Source organism: Phalacrocorax carbo, chromosome 5 (genome assembly GCF_963921805.1).
Source record: "Phalacrocorax carbo chromosome 5, bPhaCar2.1, whole genome shotgun sequence".
Classification (NCBI taxonomy): domain Eukaryota; kingdom Metazoa; phylum Chordata; class Aves; order Suliformes; family Phalacrocoracidae; genus Phalacrocorax; species Phalacrocorax carbo.
This window is the reverse complement of record NC_087517.1, coordinates 66,299,791-66,312,842: the sequence shown is the minus strand read 5'-3', so window position 1 is coordinate 66,312,842 and position 13,052 is coordinate 66,299,791. Positions and strand designations below refer to the sequence as shown.

The 13,052-nt window shown below is 40.5% G+C and overlaps 1 protein-coding gene across 4 annotated transcripts in view; it reads left to right on the top strand.

The window, feature by feature from the left end:
* ANO5 (anoctamin 5) overlaps nt 1-13,052 on the top strand; it is a 63,752-nt gene that overhangs the window by 33,768 nt on the left and 16,932 nt on the right. For all 4 annotated transcript variants that reach the window (XM_064452856.1, XM_064452857.1, XM_064452855.1 and 1 more), the window contains 8 exons: nt 3,604-3,672; nt 4,846-5,130; nt 5,479-5,592; nt 7,699-7,814; nt 8,720-8,854; nt 10,105-10,210; nt 10,300-10,360; nt 11,971-12,122. In XM_064452856.1, coding sequence (XP_064308926.1) covers nt 3,604-3,672; nt 4,846-5,130; nt 5,479-5,592; nt 7,699-7,814; nt 8,720-8,854; nt 10,105-10,210; nt 10,300-10,360; nt 11,971-12,122 — 1,038 coding nt within the window. The remainder of the gene's footprint in view (nt 1-3,603; nt 3,673-4,845; nt 5,131-5,478; nt 5,593-7,698; nt 7,815-8,719; nt 8,855-10,104; nt 10,211-10,299; nt 10,361-11,970; nt 12,123-13,052) is intronic.

The window sequence follows — 13,052 nt, the reverse complement described above, 5'->3', positions numbered from 1 at the left end:
GGGATTGTTCAGCCTGGAGAAAAGAAGACTGAGGGAGGATTTCATCAATACCTATAAATATCTACAGGGTGGGTGTCAGAACAGTGGATCTAGACTCTTTTCAGTGGTGCCCAAGGACAGGACAAGGGACAATGGGCACAAGCTGGAACACATGAAGTTCCACCTCAATATGAGAAAAAAACCCTTCCCTGTGCGGGTGCCCGAGCAGTGGCACAGGCTGCCCAGGGAGGGTGTGGGGTCCCTTCCCTGGAGACATTCACACCCTGCCTGGATGCGGTCCTGTGCCCCTGCTCTGGCTGTGCCTGCTCAAGCAGGGGGTTGGATGGGATGATCTCTGGAGGTCCCTTCCAACCCCTACCACTTTGTGATTCTGTGATTCTCTGAATGATGAAAGGCCATATTTATTTCCCCATGTCCTGCCCGTGACTGCAGTTAGAATGAGCCTGAGCATCCTCATATGTAGACAGCTTTTATAAGCTTGGTGCTCCCTGCCTAAATGAAGGGGAAAAGCAAGGATGAGAAGTTTGGTGAAGGAATAGTATGGTGTGAACTTAAAATTATTTTATCTCCTGTTTGTTGATTGTTATTACTAGCAGTAACAACCCTGTAATGAAAAAACAGGTTAATAACAGTTGTCTGTCTTTTTTAGGTAAGTAATCATGCAGTGTTGCATCTGCGTTGGGCATATTAGTACTTCTGGACTTTGGATCTTGCTTTGTTATTCTTATCAGGACAGTTCATTACAGCTAAGCGTATGGTAGATGGTAAAGATACTCTGTACAAGTATGTGGGGTATCCACAGCAGTGTTTGGAGACATGAGTGCACTACTGGCCTCTTGCCTATATAGGCCACAGTGGTCTCAGAAAATGTGGTTTCAGTCTTTTACAGGTACTTCGGAGGGGCTTAAGAACTCTACTGAAACAATGTGAGGAAGGACATTAGCCCGCTACTACTGGACTTCACTAATGTGATTACTTATGTTGCTTCCCTCTGGCTGCAGAGTGGCATCTATAGTGGAGTCACAAATACATGCACCAGGACTAGCTTTTTTACATTTGGTACAGTAAGCTTAAAATTCTTACAAGTACATATTAGAACAAAAGAGCCCTGGGTCCAAGGGTACATTTTTTTCTGTTCTAAGTCTTGGACACCGACATGAAGAAATCCATTATTTGGCAAGAAAAGGGGGAGCATTGTTTTATTTTTGCAGCAAATTGATTTCCTTTTAAAGGTGGTTGTTTCAGGTGACTGGGAAGTACAGTACATTCTCATGGGTTTCAGAGAAGGTAGCTTATGGGAAGAGAGCAAGGTGGTAAAGAGAGCATAATTTCTATTAGAGCACTGCAATTTATCACACTAAGTGTGTAGTAAGGAAAGGTCAGTAAGATGGGGATGGACCCTTTGGTCTGTCTGTTGTTAAGCTGCACAGCTGGAGGAGGAGCTGGCTGGTGTCTGGTGGCAGAGAACCCTCTGAGCTGACTCACTTGGCTCTCCTCCAGTGTTTGCTGGGGAAAGAATGCACGCCCGCGTGCTTTGTTTGGGGAAAACGTAATTTAGCACAGCAACATAGCTTTGGATACCAGGCTTGAATGTCAGCTTTTATATAGCACTTTTGAATGTAATCATAAATCACCTTTTAGTTGAATTGTTCTGTCAGATCAGCTGGTCAGTGAACGGTTGTGTTTATATGGGTGCAAGTAGGCAGGTTTGTGGGATACGTGAGTTAAAAAATAATGCACGGATTTGCATTTGCCCCCAGCATGTGCTAGAACTCAGGAATTATCATATTTGCAAGTTTACCTAGGCCAGTGTTTAGTATCTAATAACACTTGGCAAAATCAGATGTGACAGGTAAAAATGCAAGGCCACTAACACAGGAAAATATATATCAATATATTTTAACATAGGTTTGAGGACCGTTAAAGCTATTCTTCAGTCTGTATGTGTTTATCTGAGTAGTTTATGCAAACTGAAATACAAATAGGGCAGCCTGCTCCTCACAGACCTGCAGGAAAAGGAAATTGGCTGAAAACTGTGGTGTTTTGGTTTTTTTTAAGTGTGTTTCAAAAACATCATTTAAGAACTTTCAATAGAGAAAACATCACACACAGCATTGCAAATTTTAACTAGAAATGAATTGGTAGTCTAGCTACTGCATTCTAAAGAGACTAGGACTCAGTATTTAGCTTAACTTGTAGTTATTCTGGCAGTTCTTCAGCAAATTTTATATAATTAAAAAGAAATTCAATTCAGTCTCCCAACAGGAGCAAAAATTGTAGTCTACAGAGAAGAAGGGGAAGAAAATGTTCTTACCTAAAGACGCCGCCTAGGAATTACTTGGCAAAACAGAGAGTTCAAGGAGAGTCTCAAACTCACAGAGGTCGTGCAGCCATCATGCACTGCCACAGGCAGGTTTATTTATCTCTGCATGAAGTCCACGCTGACTTTATGCAAGCTGAGCACACATAAGCTTACATGTGATGATTTGTTAGTCTTATCCAGGTTTACAATTACCTTGTTGGTGAAGCATACTGTTTGAGTTGTCTGTAATCAGTACCTGAACATCTGTATTAGGCACGCTTGTTAAACTGCTAACTAGATGTTACTATAAGCGATCAGCCTTCTGGGTGCTTCCAGAATTTTTCTTTTCATCTGTTTTTAACATTCTCTTAGAAATATAGCTAAACTTGAAAAATAATACACCACAAACACCACCCTTCCAAAGAGTCAGAAATGTTGAAGACATGATTTCATTTACTTCTCTGGTGTCCTGGATTCAGCCGGGATAGAGCTAATTTTCTTCCCAGTGCTGTGTTTCGGATTTAGGATGAGAGTCACGTTGATAACACACTGACGTTTTAGTTGCTGCTGCTGAGCAGCGCTTACACGAAGTCAGGACATTTCAGCTTCTCATGCTGACAGAGGAGGCTGGAGATGCAGAAGCTGGGAGGGGGCACGGCCAGGCCAGCTGACCCCAGCTGGCCAAAGGGATATTCCATATCATAGGACATCATGCCCAGGACATAAACTGGGGTCAGTTGGCTGAGGGGCCGCTGCCCAGTGACTGGCTGGGTGTCAGTCGGCAGGTGGTGAGCAATTGCATTGTGCACCACTGATTTTGTATATTATTTTATTACTGTTACTAATTTTCCCTTCCTTTTCTGTCCTATTAAACTGTCTTTATCTCAACCGATGAATCTTTTTTTGGTTTTTTTTCCCCGATTGTGTCCCCCATCCACTGGCTGGAGTGGGGGAGCGTGTGCAAATGGCAGCATGGTTTTTAGCTGCCTGCTGGGTTAAACCATGACACTGGTTAACAAGACTGCACAGTTTATGATCCTATTCCTAACAAATAGGTTTCCTGTTGCCAGCCAATGCGTTTCCTGATGTGTTGCCATGCTAGGCAGGCCTTCGCTCGGAAGTGGCCTGGTATGCATCAGCTGGTTTTTGTCTGTTGGTCTGCTTTCTTTTACAAAGGTCACATAGCATTGAGGGGTTGTCAGCAGGGTAGTTAGGAGGAGTCAAACTCCATGAAGTCATCAGTAAGTGATCAGTTAGTTGCAAACTTCATCAGTTAATAAAGTGTGTTTATTTCTCTTCAGGAAAGAAGAAAAGAATTTGAGAGCAATTTGCAAAAGGCTGGTTTGGAACTAGAAACGGAAGATAAGAAGGTAAAAGAAAAAAAAAAGAAAAATTAAGAGCAAAGAAATAGACCTGCAAATTACTAATTAATGTATTCCACTTTGTTTCTTTGAGAATAAATATAGATTTTTCTAACAGATTCCTGTGGAGTGCAACTAATTCAAGTGAAACAAGCTTAATGGGTCTGTTTGAGTTATTTTTCCAGATAGGTTCATAAGAATTGCGGAAAATAATTCTAATTCAAGAGGAAGTGATGGGTTTTGGTTTCATAACAAAAAGAAAGCAGTTCCAAAATAGCTGTGGCTTCATTTAACCATGTAAATGAGAAGCATGATCACAGCGAGATCTAACCCCACCTAACAACTTGGAATGTTTGGAATCTATACTAATAGATTAGTATATGCCCACTGGATGTTGTAATTAGGATGAGGAAGGACTCTGGTGTAACAACTGGAGGATGTTTGATCAGTCTTTCTGTTTTGTTTAATAACTTGAGAACTTCATGAGTCAGCATGCTTTTTTTTCTTCTGCCAGAGATCGAGTGGGACAAAATAAGTCTTGACGTTTAGACTCTGTAACCTCCAAAGACAGGGATTCATTGAGCGACATGTTCAAAATACCTTCGGATTGCTGTTTTCTCCTGTGTATGCAGAGGAGGACTAGAAGAATATATACTGTGGGCTGAGGCCTGTGATAAGATTATTTCTTATCATAGCTGTGAGGCTGTAACAGGTCTGAGCTGTGGTTGGTAACTCCCTTTTGCGAGGAGTCTCCTACGCTCTGCTGGATGAAAGCTGCCCCCTCCGGGCAAGAGAACAGCTTCGCAGTCCAGCAGGGTGGTCTGCAGGACGCCTGGGCTGCGAAGTGGCCAGCCCTGCACAGCAAACCCTTGCGTTTCCAATGCCCTCAGAGTCTAATGAGAGTTTTCGGGCCTCAGTGTGCAAATATAATGGAGTTTGAAAAGCCTTTGGGAACTTTTAATAGTGCAAAGATTGTCTTTATTAACAAACAACCACTCGAATAAGCTTTTCACCTAAAAATATAAAATACATATATATAAAAAAATCCCCCTATTCTCCCCCTTTTTTTTTAAAAGCTTTCAGAAATATGTAAAAGGCAACAAATTTTGTATAGTAACTTCTCATAAATCTTGCAGTAAAACACAGTTTAATCTGATGTCTGATTTAACTTTTATGGGGCAGGAATCTGAAAATGGCAAGATTTATTTTGTGAAGATCCATGCCCCATGGGAGGTTCTGATCACGTATGCGGAAGTGCTGAACATAAAAGTTCCCATCAAGGAAAACGACATTCCCTCAACGGTGGAGAACCCCCTGGACTGTATGCTTGCCCCGCTCAGGCTTCCTGACAAGGTGATGCACCCCGAGCCGGATTATTTCACAGCCCCATTCAGCAAGGATAAGCAGGAGCTGTACCTCATTAATGACGAGAACACTTTCTTCTCACCGTCCATGAGAAACAGAATAGTACGTATGTGAATTTGTCTACTTCTTTTCACATGTGGATTTACACAGTCCTGTAGGAATATTCATGCAAGGAGTGAGTATATAAACTGTGATATCTGTGGGTAAATATGAGGAGACCTAGATGGCTCTGCATCTTTCTTATAAATCTGGAATAGTATTTGTTGGTATGGATCTTCTAGACATTGGCAAGGCAAGCGTGCGCTCTGGTCTCATACAGGGTAGGGCTTTCTGAAGAAACACTGTTTGTGTATTATTCCTGCAGATTATATACAGTGCACAGCTTTTAAAGGTTTCTATTAAACGGCCTTAAAGCAGGAAAGGTCTGAAATCCTTGTGTCTGAATCCCAGGTTAATTATATTCTTACACGTTGCCCGTATGGAACAGAAGAAGGGAAGAAAAAGTTTGGGATTAAGAGACTGCTGAATAATGGCACCTACTCAGCTGCATACCCTCTTCATGACGTAAGTATTTTAGCTTTCTGCTCCCTTGACCATTTCCCCGAGTTTTTTACTCTTCTACCTACTGTGACATTTGCTGTTTCCAGCAGAAGTGAAAATCCACTCAAACACTTCCGTTTGTCCCAGTAATTGATTTTGGTTTATAATACACAGGGCACATCTGCCAGCCCTACTATTTGGCTTCTATGCTCTGCTCTGTTTCTTCCTATGCACGCGTACGGGAGCTGAGTCTTTCTAGGATATACTTATGTGTCTGTCACATAACGTGTAAGAGACTTATTCCATAGTATATTCCTTTGATGTTTATGATACAGACTATGCGGTGGTACATCAGAAAGATGCTAACAGGGAATGCACACCTACTGTAGGTGCACGCATTCAGCAGTGTGTGTATAGGGTGTGTTCATCCATACGCTGTAGTTACATAAATACCCTTGGGATCATACCGTGTTGGGACGGAAGCCAGATGAGCGGCACGAGCCCTGCAGTTCAGTGTGGGGTGGTCACCTGTCCACCTCCTAGTGAGCTTTGGTGAGCAGCTGCAAATATTGGAAGTACGGTCAGGATGGTGAATACTGGTGTTCAGTTTTGCTGTAGTGTCAATTTTTAATACAACACGTATGGATTTAGCCCTGAAATCCCTTGGAGAAAACAAGAGAGAGATGGGTTACCATATTTTATGAATTTTTTTTAAAATTTCTTCTTTTTTTTTCCTTCTGAATGTTGTGTTTAATTTGTTGCTTAAATCTTAAATTCTCTCCTTGTTTTTAATACTTAGAGATTTGTCACAATGCTTTAGTGAACTTAAATTGCTTATTTATATCTGAATTCTACCACAAGATACTTTATATAGGTTTATATTTTTCAATGTTTTAAAATACTTTTTTCTTCTTTAGAAAATGAAAAGGAATGGATGAATGGACATTCCTTAGGTTTTCAGGTGGAAAGTTTAGCTGCTCAGAGTCTAGGCTGTAGAAGACTAGCCTAGGCTGGGAGGTACTTCATACTGTTGGGACTACCAAAAACACAGATCATAAAAAGCAGTTGTACAAGACTCTCTTCTATACAAGTACAGGCAACCTTAAATGCAAAGAAATCGCTGGAAAAAAAATCCAAAATCATGAGACAGACTCACAAATCATTGTCTAGAAAATAAGTATTTAACCTTTTAAAATATTTTAAAAATGCAAACTCTAGGTGTTTTAAACATCTCAATTTATATTTAGTAACCAATTTTCATGCTTTTCTTTGTCATTGAGGGACAGTCAGGACAAAAGGGAAACCGAGATCACAAACGTAATATTTGACATAGCAAAGTATTTCTGAAGGCGGAGTTCTGCAACACAAAATGAAATTGCAAGAGCTGTCAGAAACTGTGGTGATTTTGTGCTGGTTTTAATTCCTCAGAAATGGATGCACTTCCAAAATTCTCGTAGTATTTGACAGGTAGATACACGATAGTGGTGACCACCACCGAAGTTAATTAGAGTCAGAATTTCATTTTGCACGTCCTTGCACTACACAGCTTGAGAAACCGTGGCGTGGAGTACGTTACAGTGCTATGGCTGGAGGCAGGAAACAACTTTAATTTATATCCCCTAATTTACATCTCTGGGTGAAATGCTTTTGGTTGTGCAGTTTACGATGAGAGCCTGATTCAGAAGTACAGAGAACAGGATTTAAATTTGCATTATTTTTAATGAAGCTGGAGTAAAATGGTGGATTTCTGCTTTAGGGAAGGTTGAACTTCTGCAACTGCACGTGCTTTGCAAGTGTAAAGGAACAAACCAGTCACTGCAGTAATCTACCAGTGCAAACAAGTATGTTGTACTGGCACAACACTGGCGTAAAGTAGCGTGATGTGGTTACAGCCCAGGTTGACTTAATGTCTAAGGCAGAAAATGTTTTCTGAAAACGTGTATAACCTTAAAACACGTGTAAAAAGGGTTCCACTTAAATAAAGTGGTGAAGTAGAGTGCTAAGGTTGAATTTCAAATCAGTTTAATTGGCATAATCTTAAGAAGGATGCATCATCAATGTTCATTTCTTTTAATGGACTATTTGAGTCTGTCAGTCAGGTGTTTTGCCTTTACTCTGATTTGCTCGCAGTGCCAGTACTGGAAAAAGGCAAATGATCAAAACTGTGACAACGAGAGATACACGCTGTACATGGAGTGGGCCCGTTTCTTGCAGTTCTACAAAGAACAGCCTTTGGACCTCATCAGGTAAAATACTGCCTGTGCTTTATTATATTTACTTGGTTCTCACTGCAATACAAGCGTGTATTCATTTGTAGCTTGATCATGCTGGGAACCTTTTACTACTTTTAAGATTTGATGAGAACTGGCTCCTTAATTGGGCACTAGGTCCTTGGAGGACACGACGCAGGTTTTTACTAGCAACTGGAAACATGCTTTGTCTCAAATCAAGCCTCTTGAAATCTAGACAGTGCTCTTGGGGTCAGGTATCTTACAGGTAATTCCGCTGTAGGGGAGCCTGTATGAAGAATATCTTGGATTTTATAATCGATATCTGCCACAATTTTCGAAGGTTGATTTGAAATTTTGAAATTTCAATACAGACTTAAAAACAGTGATGAAATCAGTTTCTGAGGCTGGGCTCTGAATTCAGTACTAAATCTGAATTTGAACTCGCCTTGCCCAAGATTTCTTTGAGTCAGTTCATACAATATAACAAAAACATTACTTTATTCATGGGTTACAATTGCCCCATTTTTAACACAGCCAGTTGTATTTCTGTGAATTACTCGCTGGTTCCAACCATATGATCAGAACTGTTGTGCCCAGTTTCATTTTGTGTAACTCCTTGGAAAATAAAGTAAGTCTTCATTTATATTAACCCGTGGAAAGGGAAAAGAGTAATTTTAAAGCTGGAGCTTCTGCCAGGAGGGAAAAAAGGGTCAAAAGAGGCCATATATTTTGTTCATTGAGCTTGTGTAACTTCTCGCAGCTAGCTTCAAATCCAGTTTTTTCAGCGTGCATCAATGCATTTCCTCTCTGTTAAATGAGAATTTTGCCAAGTGTTCCATTTTTGACTCTGGCCGGTTTGCTCTACTGCAGTTTTATACTTTGCTTTGTATTCCTGTTAATTGCGTTTTCTCTGTATTCAGGAAGTACTATGGTGAGAAGATTGGAATCTATTTTGCCTGGCTGGGATTTTACACTGAGATGTTATTCCTTGCAGCAGTTGTTGGCTTAATGTGTTTTTTTTATGGTTTGTGTACAATGGACAAAAATATGAGCAGGTGAGTGTAATTTTGGCAATCTTCTGGGCTTATAGCGGAAAAAGCTAAGCAATATGAAAACTTTGTTCTTGCAAAAAAGACAGATAACAAGCTTTTAAAGCTTGTCAGAGCAGATTAATTTGTTCTTTATCTATCTTTATTGACTCAAATGGTGGTGGACGGCTAAGGCAGAACTTGTGGCTAAGGCAGAACTTGTGACTATTAATTAGTAAGAATCAATTTGTAGGTGAAAAGCAATATTTTATTCCCATTTGGCAACAGCGTTTTATACTGGAGTACCTGCAATACATAAAGTCCTAAGGCTACCACTGGTATCTCTCAAAATCAGTTGTTTCAAGTGTTCATTGTTGCCTTAAGCTTTCCTATTTTAATCTGTCTGGCAGAGTAGTCCGTTGACCGTTTTGTGTAGGTCGTCATTTGTACTAACTACTGAAAGCACGAGTACAGCACAGATCAGCAGTGTTCTCCCATCAAAGAGGGATCCAGTATCTTGGAAGCCAGGGTTTGCTTCTTTTGTAAATAAGCATTGTTTTTTGAAGGGTCACAAGATTCATTGTATTCGGGGACTTGGGGCGGGTGGATGGGTGGGGAGCGGAAAAGAGGGTTGACATTGATTTTTATTAGAAGGCTTCCAGAAAATTTTGAGGTTTAACCATAAAAGATGAATAACAGGTTAAAATTATCATCCATTCTATTGAATTATGTCATTTTGAGACTTACATTTTAGCTAGGTTCAGAATTCACCTGGGAATACTGCTATACATGTGCAGATTTCTCTGGACACTGAAGGACTATCAAAGGATTGTAAACTTTGCCCACTGTAGTAGTTCAATCGAAGTAGCAAATTTTACTGCAGACAGCAAAGCTGAATTAATACCTCTGCTTTTAGTACAGGTGTCTTGAACGCATTGCTAACCTGATGAGAAATAACATGGGTTATATCTCGCCTGGAAGCAGTGCATGTGCAGTATGGCTCCTTACAGGCTTCTGATTCGTTACTGATAGAAGCAGAAAGCCCATACCAAGTGAATTGCTAGTTGTCCTTGTAGCAGCTGCTACGTTCCTTGGCTTGTCCTGACCAGCTCCAGGTTAACACCAGTGAATGACAAGACTTGGCATCTTCTCTGTGAAGCTGCAGATGTTGAGCTTTGAACAAATGAAGCTCTTAATTCATTTTTTAAAAATAAATTTCATATAGCAAGCTCTTAAGATGCTATGAAAACAGATACTGTACAATATTTTCTCCTCAGCAAAGAAATCTGTGACCCTGCAATTGGAGGAGAGATCATCATGTGCCCTCTTTGTGACCGAGAGTGCGAATACTGGAGACTAAACACGACCTGTGCGTCCTCAGAGGTCTGTATCTGGTTCTCCAGTCACTTGTCATTTTTGTTCACACTGAAAACTGTTTCGGTACCAACCTGTTCCTGTGTGTTCCGTTGCAGTATTCCTATTTGTTTGACAACGTGGCAACTCTCTTTTTTGCCATTTTCATGGGCATATGGGGTGAGTACAGTCGATAAGTTTTATGTTGAGCAATAAGGAGATCTTGGCCAAACTGCTGAGGGACACTGGAATTGAGAAGGAGAGGAATAATGGCTTTGCTTTAATATTCTCCCCCAGATGCAAAAGTGATGAAGGAGTAAAAATAATTTAAAGTTACAGAGGGACTGGGCTTAAACAAACCTAAACAAAATCCAGCAGATATCTAGGATATCATAAGCACTGCGTGCTCTAACTGCTAAGATTTGTTTCTTTCCTTAGTAACCTTAGAGTGGTCCTACCTTAGGCAGTCCTCGTAAGAGCCCTCTCTGCTGAGCCCTGCACATGATCAGTGTCCCTGTGAAGGAGCAGAGAGCCGTGTCCTTTCACTGGATGGTGGTCCAGCATGCCCACTTCATTAGCAGCACTTTTAGGATGAGAATTGGTTGGCTTCTACTCCAGTGAAGTTCATACATTATAGTATGTTTTGATGGTGCAGAAATAGGTGGATTTCCTGACTCTATAAGCACGGTTTCACACCAAGTGATACTCATTCAGAGTCTTGAATACATGTTCTTTTCTTAAACTCTGTGAAGGTTTATAGATGCAGGATAGTGTAGTTATTGTTTCTTATTTCCTTAAGTACCTTGTCTCCTGTTTCATACAGTTTCTATGAAATATCATAATTAAATCTTCGATTTGAATATAGATATTTCATTAACACACAAAGATCTCTGTATGCTAATAGAAAATCTGTTTGTATATTTGTCATCGAAGGACCCAGCCACGAATTTTTTTGTAGAGCACTCTCAAAAAAAAAATCAAATAAGATGACGTAGTATGGCCATTTTTGAAAACTTCTCTTGGTTTTAAGCACCAGCCTTTGAGTGACATGGATTAGTCATTCAGGAAGTACTAGCAAAAGGTTTTAGAACTGCAGAAGATATGCTTTCCTGGGTTTGTGAAAACCGTAAAGCCTCTCCACTTCAAACATGAACAATCAGATTACCAAAGGTTTACATTTTAAAGTAGTTTTTGGAGGGCTTTTTAAACCTTACATAATACAATAATGTTGTTTATTTTATATATGAAATCAGTTCCCTCGTGCCTTAAAACTTTCTTAAGCCAGCCTCACTCTTAATCATGTGAAAACATCAGACATTCGCTGTCTTTAAAACGGCCATGATATCGAGTAATAATCAAAAAGCAACAGAAATCTTTGAACATTCTGCTTGAAAACAGTTCTCCTTACTTGTAATAGCTGTTCATGTGTTACGGGTTTATACTCAAGCAACTAGTTGAATTACCATGTTCCTTTGTCAATTCCATGTTGCTATTTGTGTATGAAAAGCAGTTAAACTGTAACTGATTGTGGTCGTCATAACCATGGAAATACCCGTGTCCTGTCTTAGCATCCTCCTTGTCAACCAATTCTGGAATTCAGGTAGCTGATAAATTACTTAATCCGTAGTATGGTCTTAGTTGAGGATTTTAATAGGTAGTTAACAAAAACAGAAGGGTTACACTGTGAGGATAAATAATAGCAGAATAGAAGCCAATGCAGAAGAGTTTAACTTGGTTCATGAACTTCTTAACTTCTCCTTTAATTTTATTTTAACATTTCCAAATTGCAGTTACACTTTTCTTGGAGTTTTGGAAGAGGCGGCAAGCTAGACTGAAATATGAGTGGGATTTGGTTGATTTTGAAGAGGAACAGCAACAACTCCAGCTGAGGCCTGAGTACGAGGCAAAATGTACCCAAAAGAAGAAGAATCCTGTAACTCAGGTACTGAGCCTGCTGGGCTGACGTGCACGCAAATTCACTTGTGTGCTGAAAGATGGTCTGATAATGAGTTGTGCCTCAGGAACAAGTCCGTATCTCATGGCTAGGTAGAGATTTGTGTGACGCACATAAGCAGTGCTGCATTTGTGTTGGCACAGGGCAGGCCCTCAGCTATTACATCTCCACAGAGCTGTGTTTATGGTAGCAGTGAGTTTGGCTTAAATATGTAGAACGTGATGCCAAGCATATCCTCACTGAACAGCATAGACTGCATTGAATATCAAAGCAAAGTTCTGGAGTTCCTAGCCCTGCCTTTCAAGGGTGTGTTTTACGCCGGCGCAGGGCCGTTGCGGTGAGGCTGTCCTGCTTTCCAGTCTGAAGGTAACAGTAGCAGAGGGCGCTCAGCACTTCAGCCTCCTCTTGCACATGGCGGGCATGCCCCGTCTCTTGGACCGTGGCTCTCTTCCTGCAGCCGTCTTCTGTATCTAGGCTTTTGACACAGAATAAATGGAACGTGGCAGGGGTTTGCCTCTGGAGTGCACTTAACTTTCATTAATTAGTCTCTGATTTTAATTTTACTACCCTGATTTTAATTTCCACAGGAAACCAATATATTAAAGCAGGAATACAAAGGCAAAGTTCATAGCTTTCACGTGGCTAATACCATCTTTACAGTGTCCTGCATGTTTCAAGGTAGTGGTCTCTGAAATCTTCAAGGCTTTAAAAACACTCTGTGCTGCTGTGGTTTTGTTTCTGATATACAGCCACTTTGGGGAACTCTCTCTAGAGAGATGAAGGTTGCTGAAGCCCTTTGGCTGAAATCTGAGATACAATTAACCACATTGTTTAACTCTGTTAAATGCTCTATGCAAATACCCACTAGATGTTAATTGTCTTCATTTAAATTTAATTTAGGTAGGAATTATTTGACAA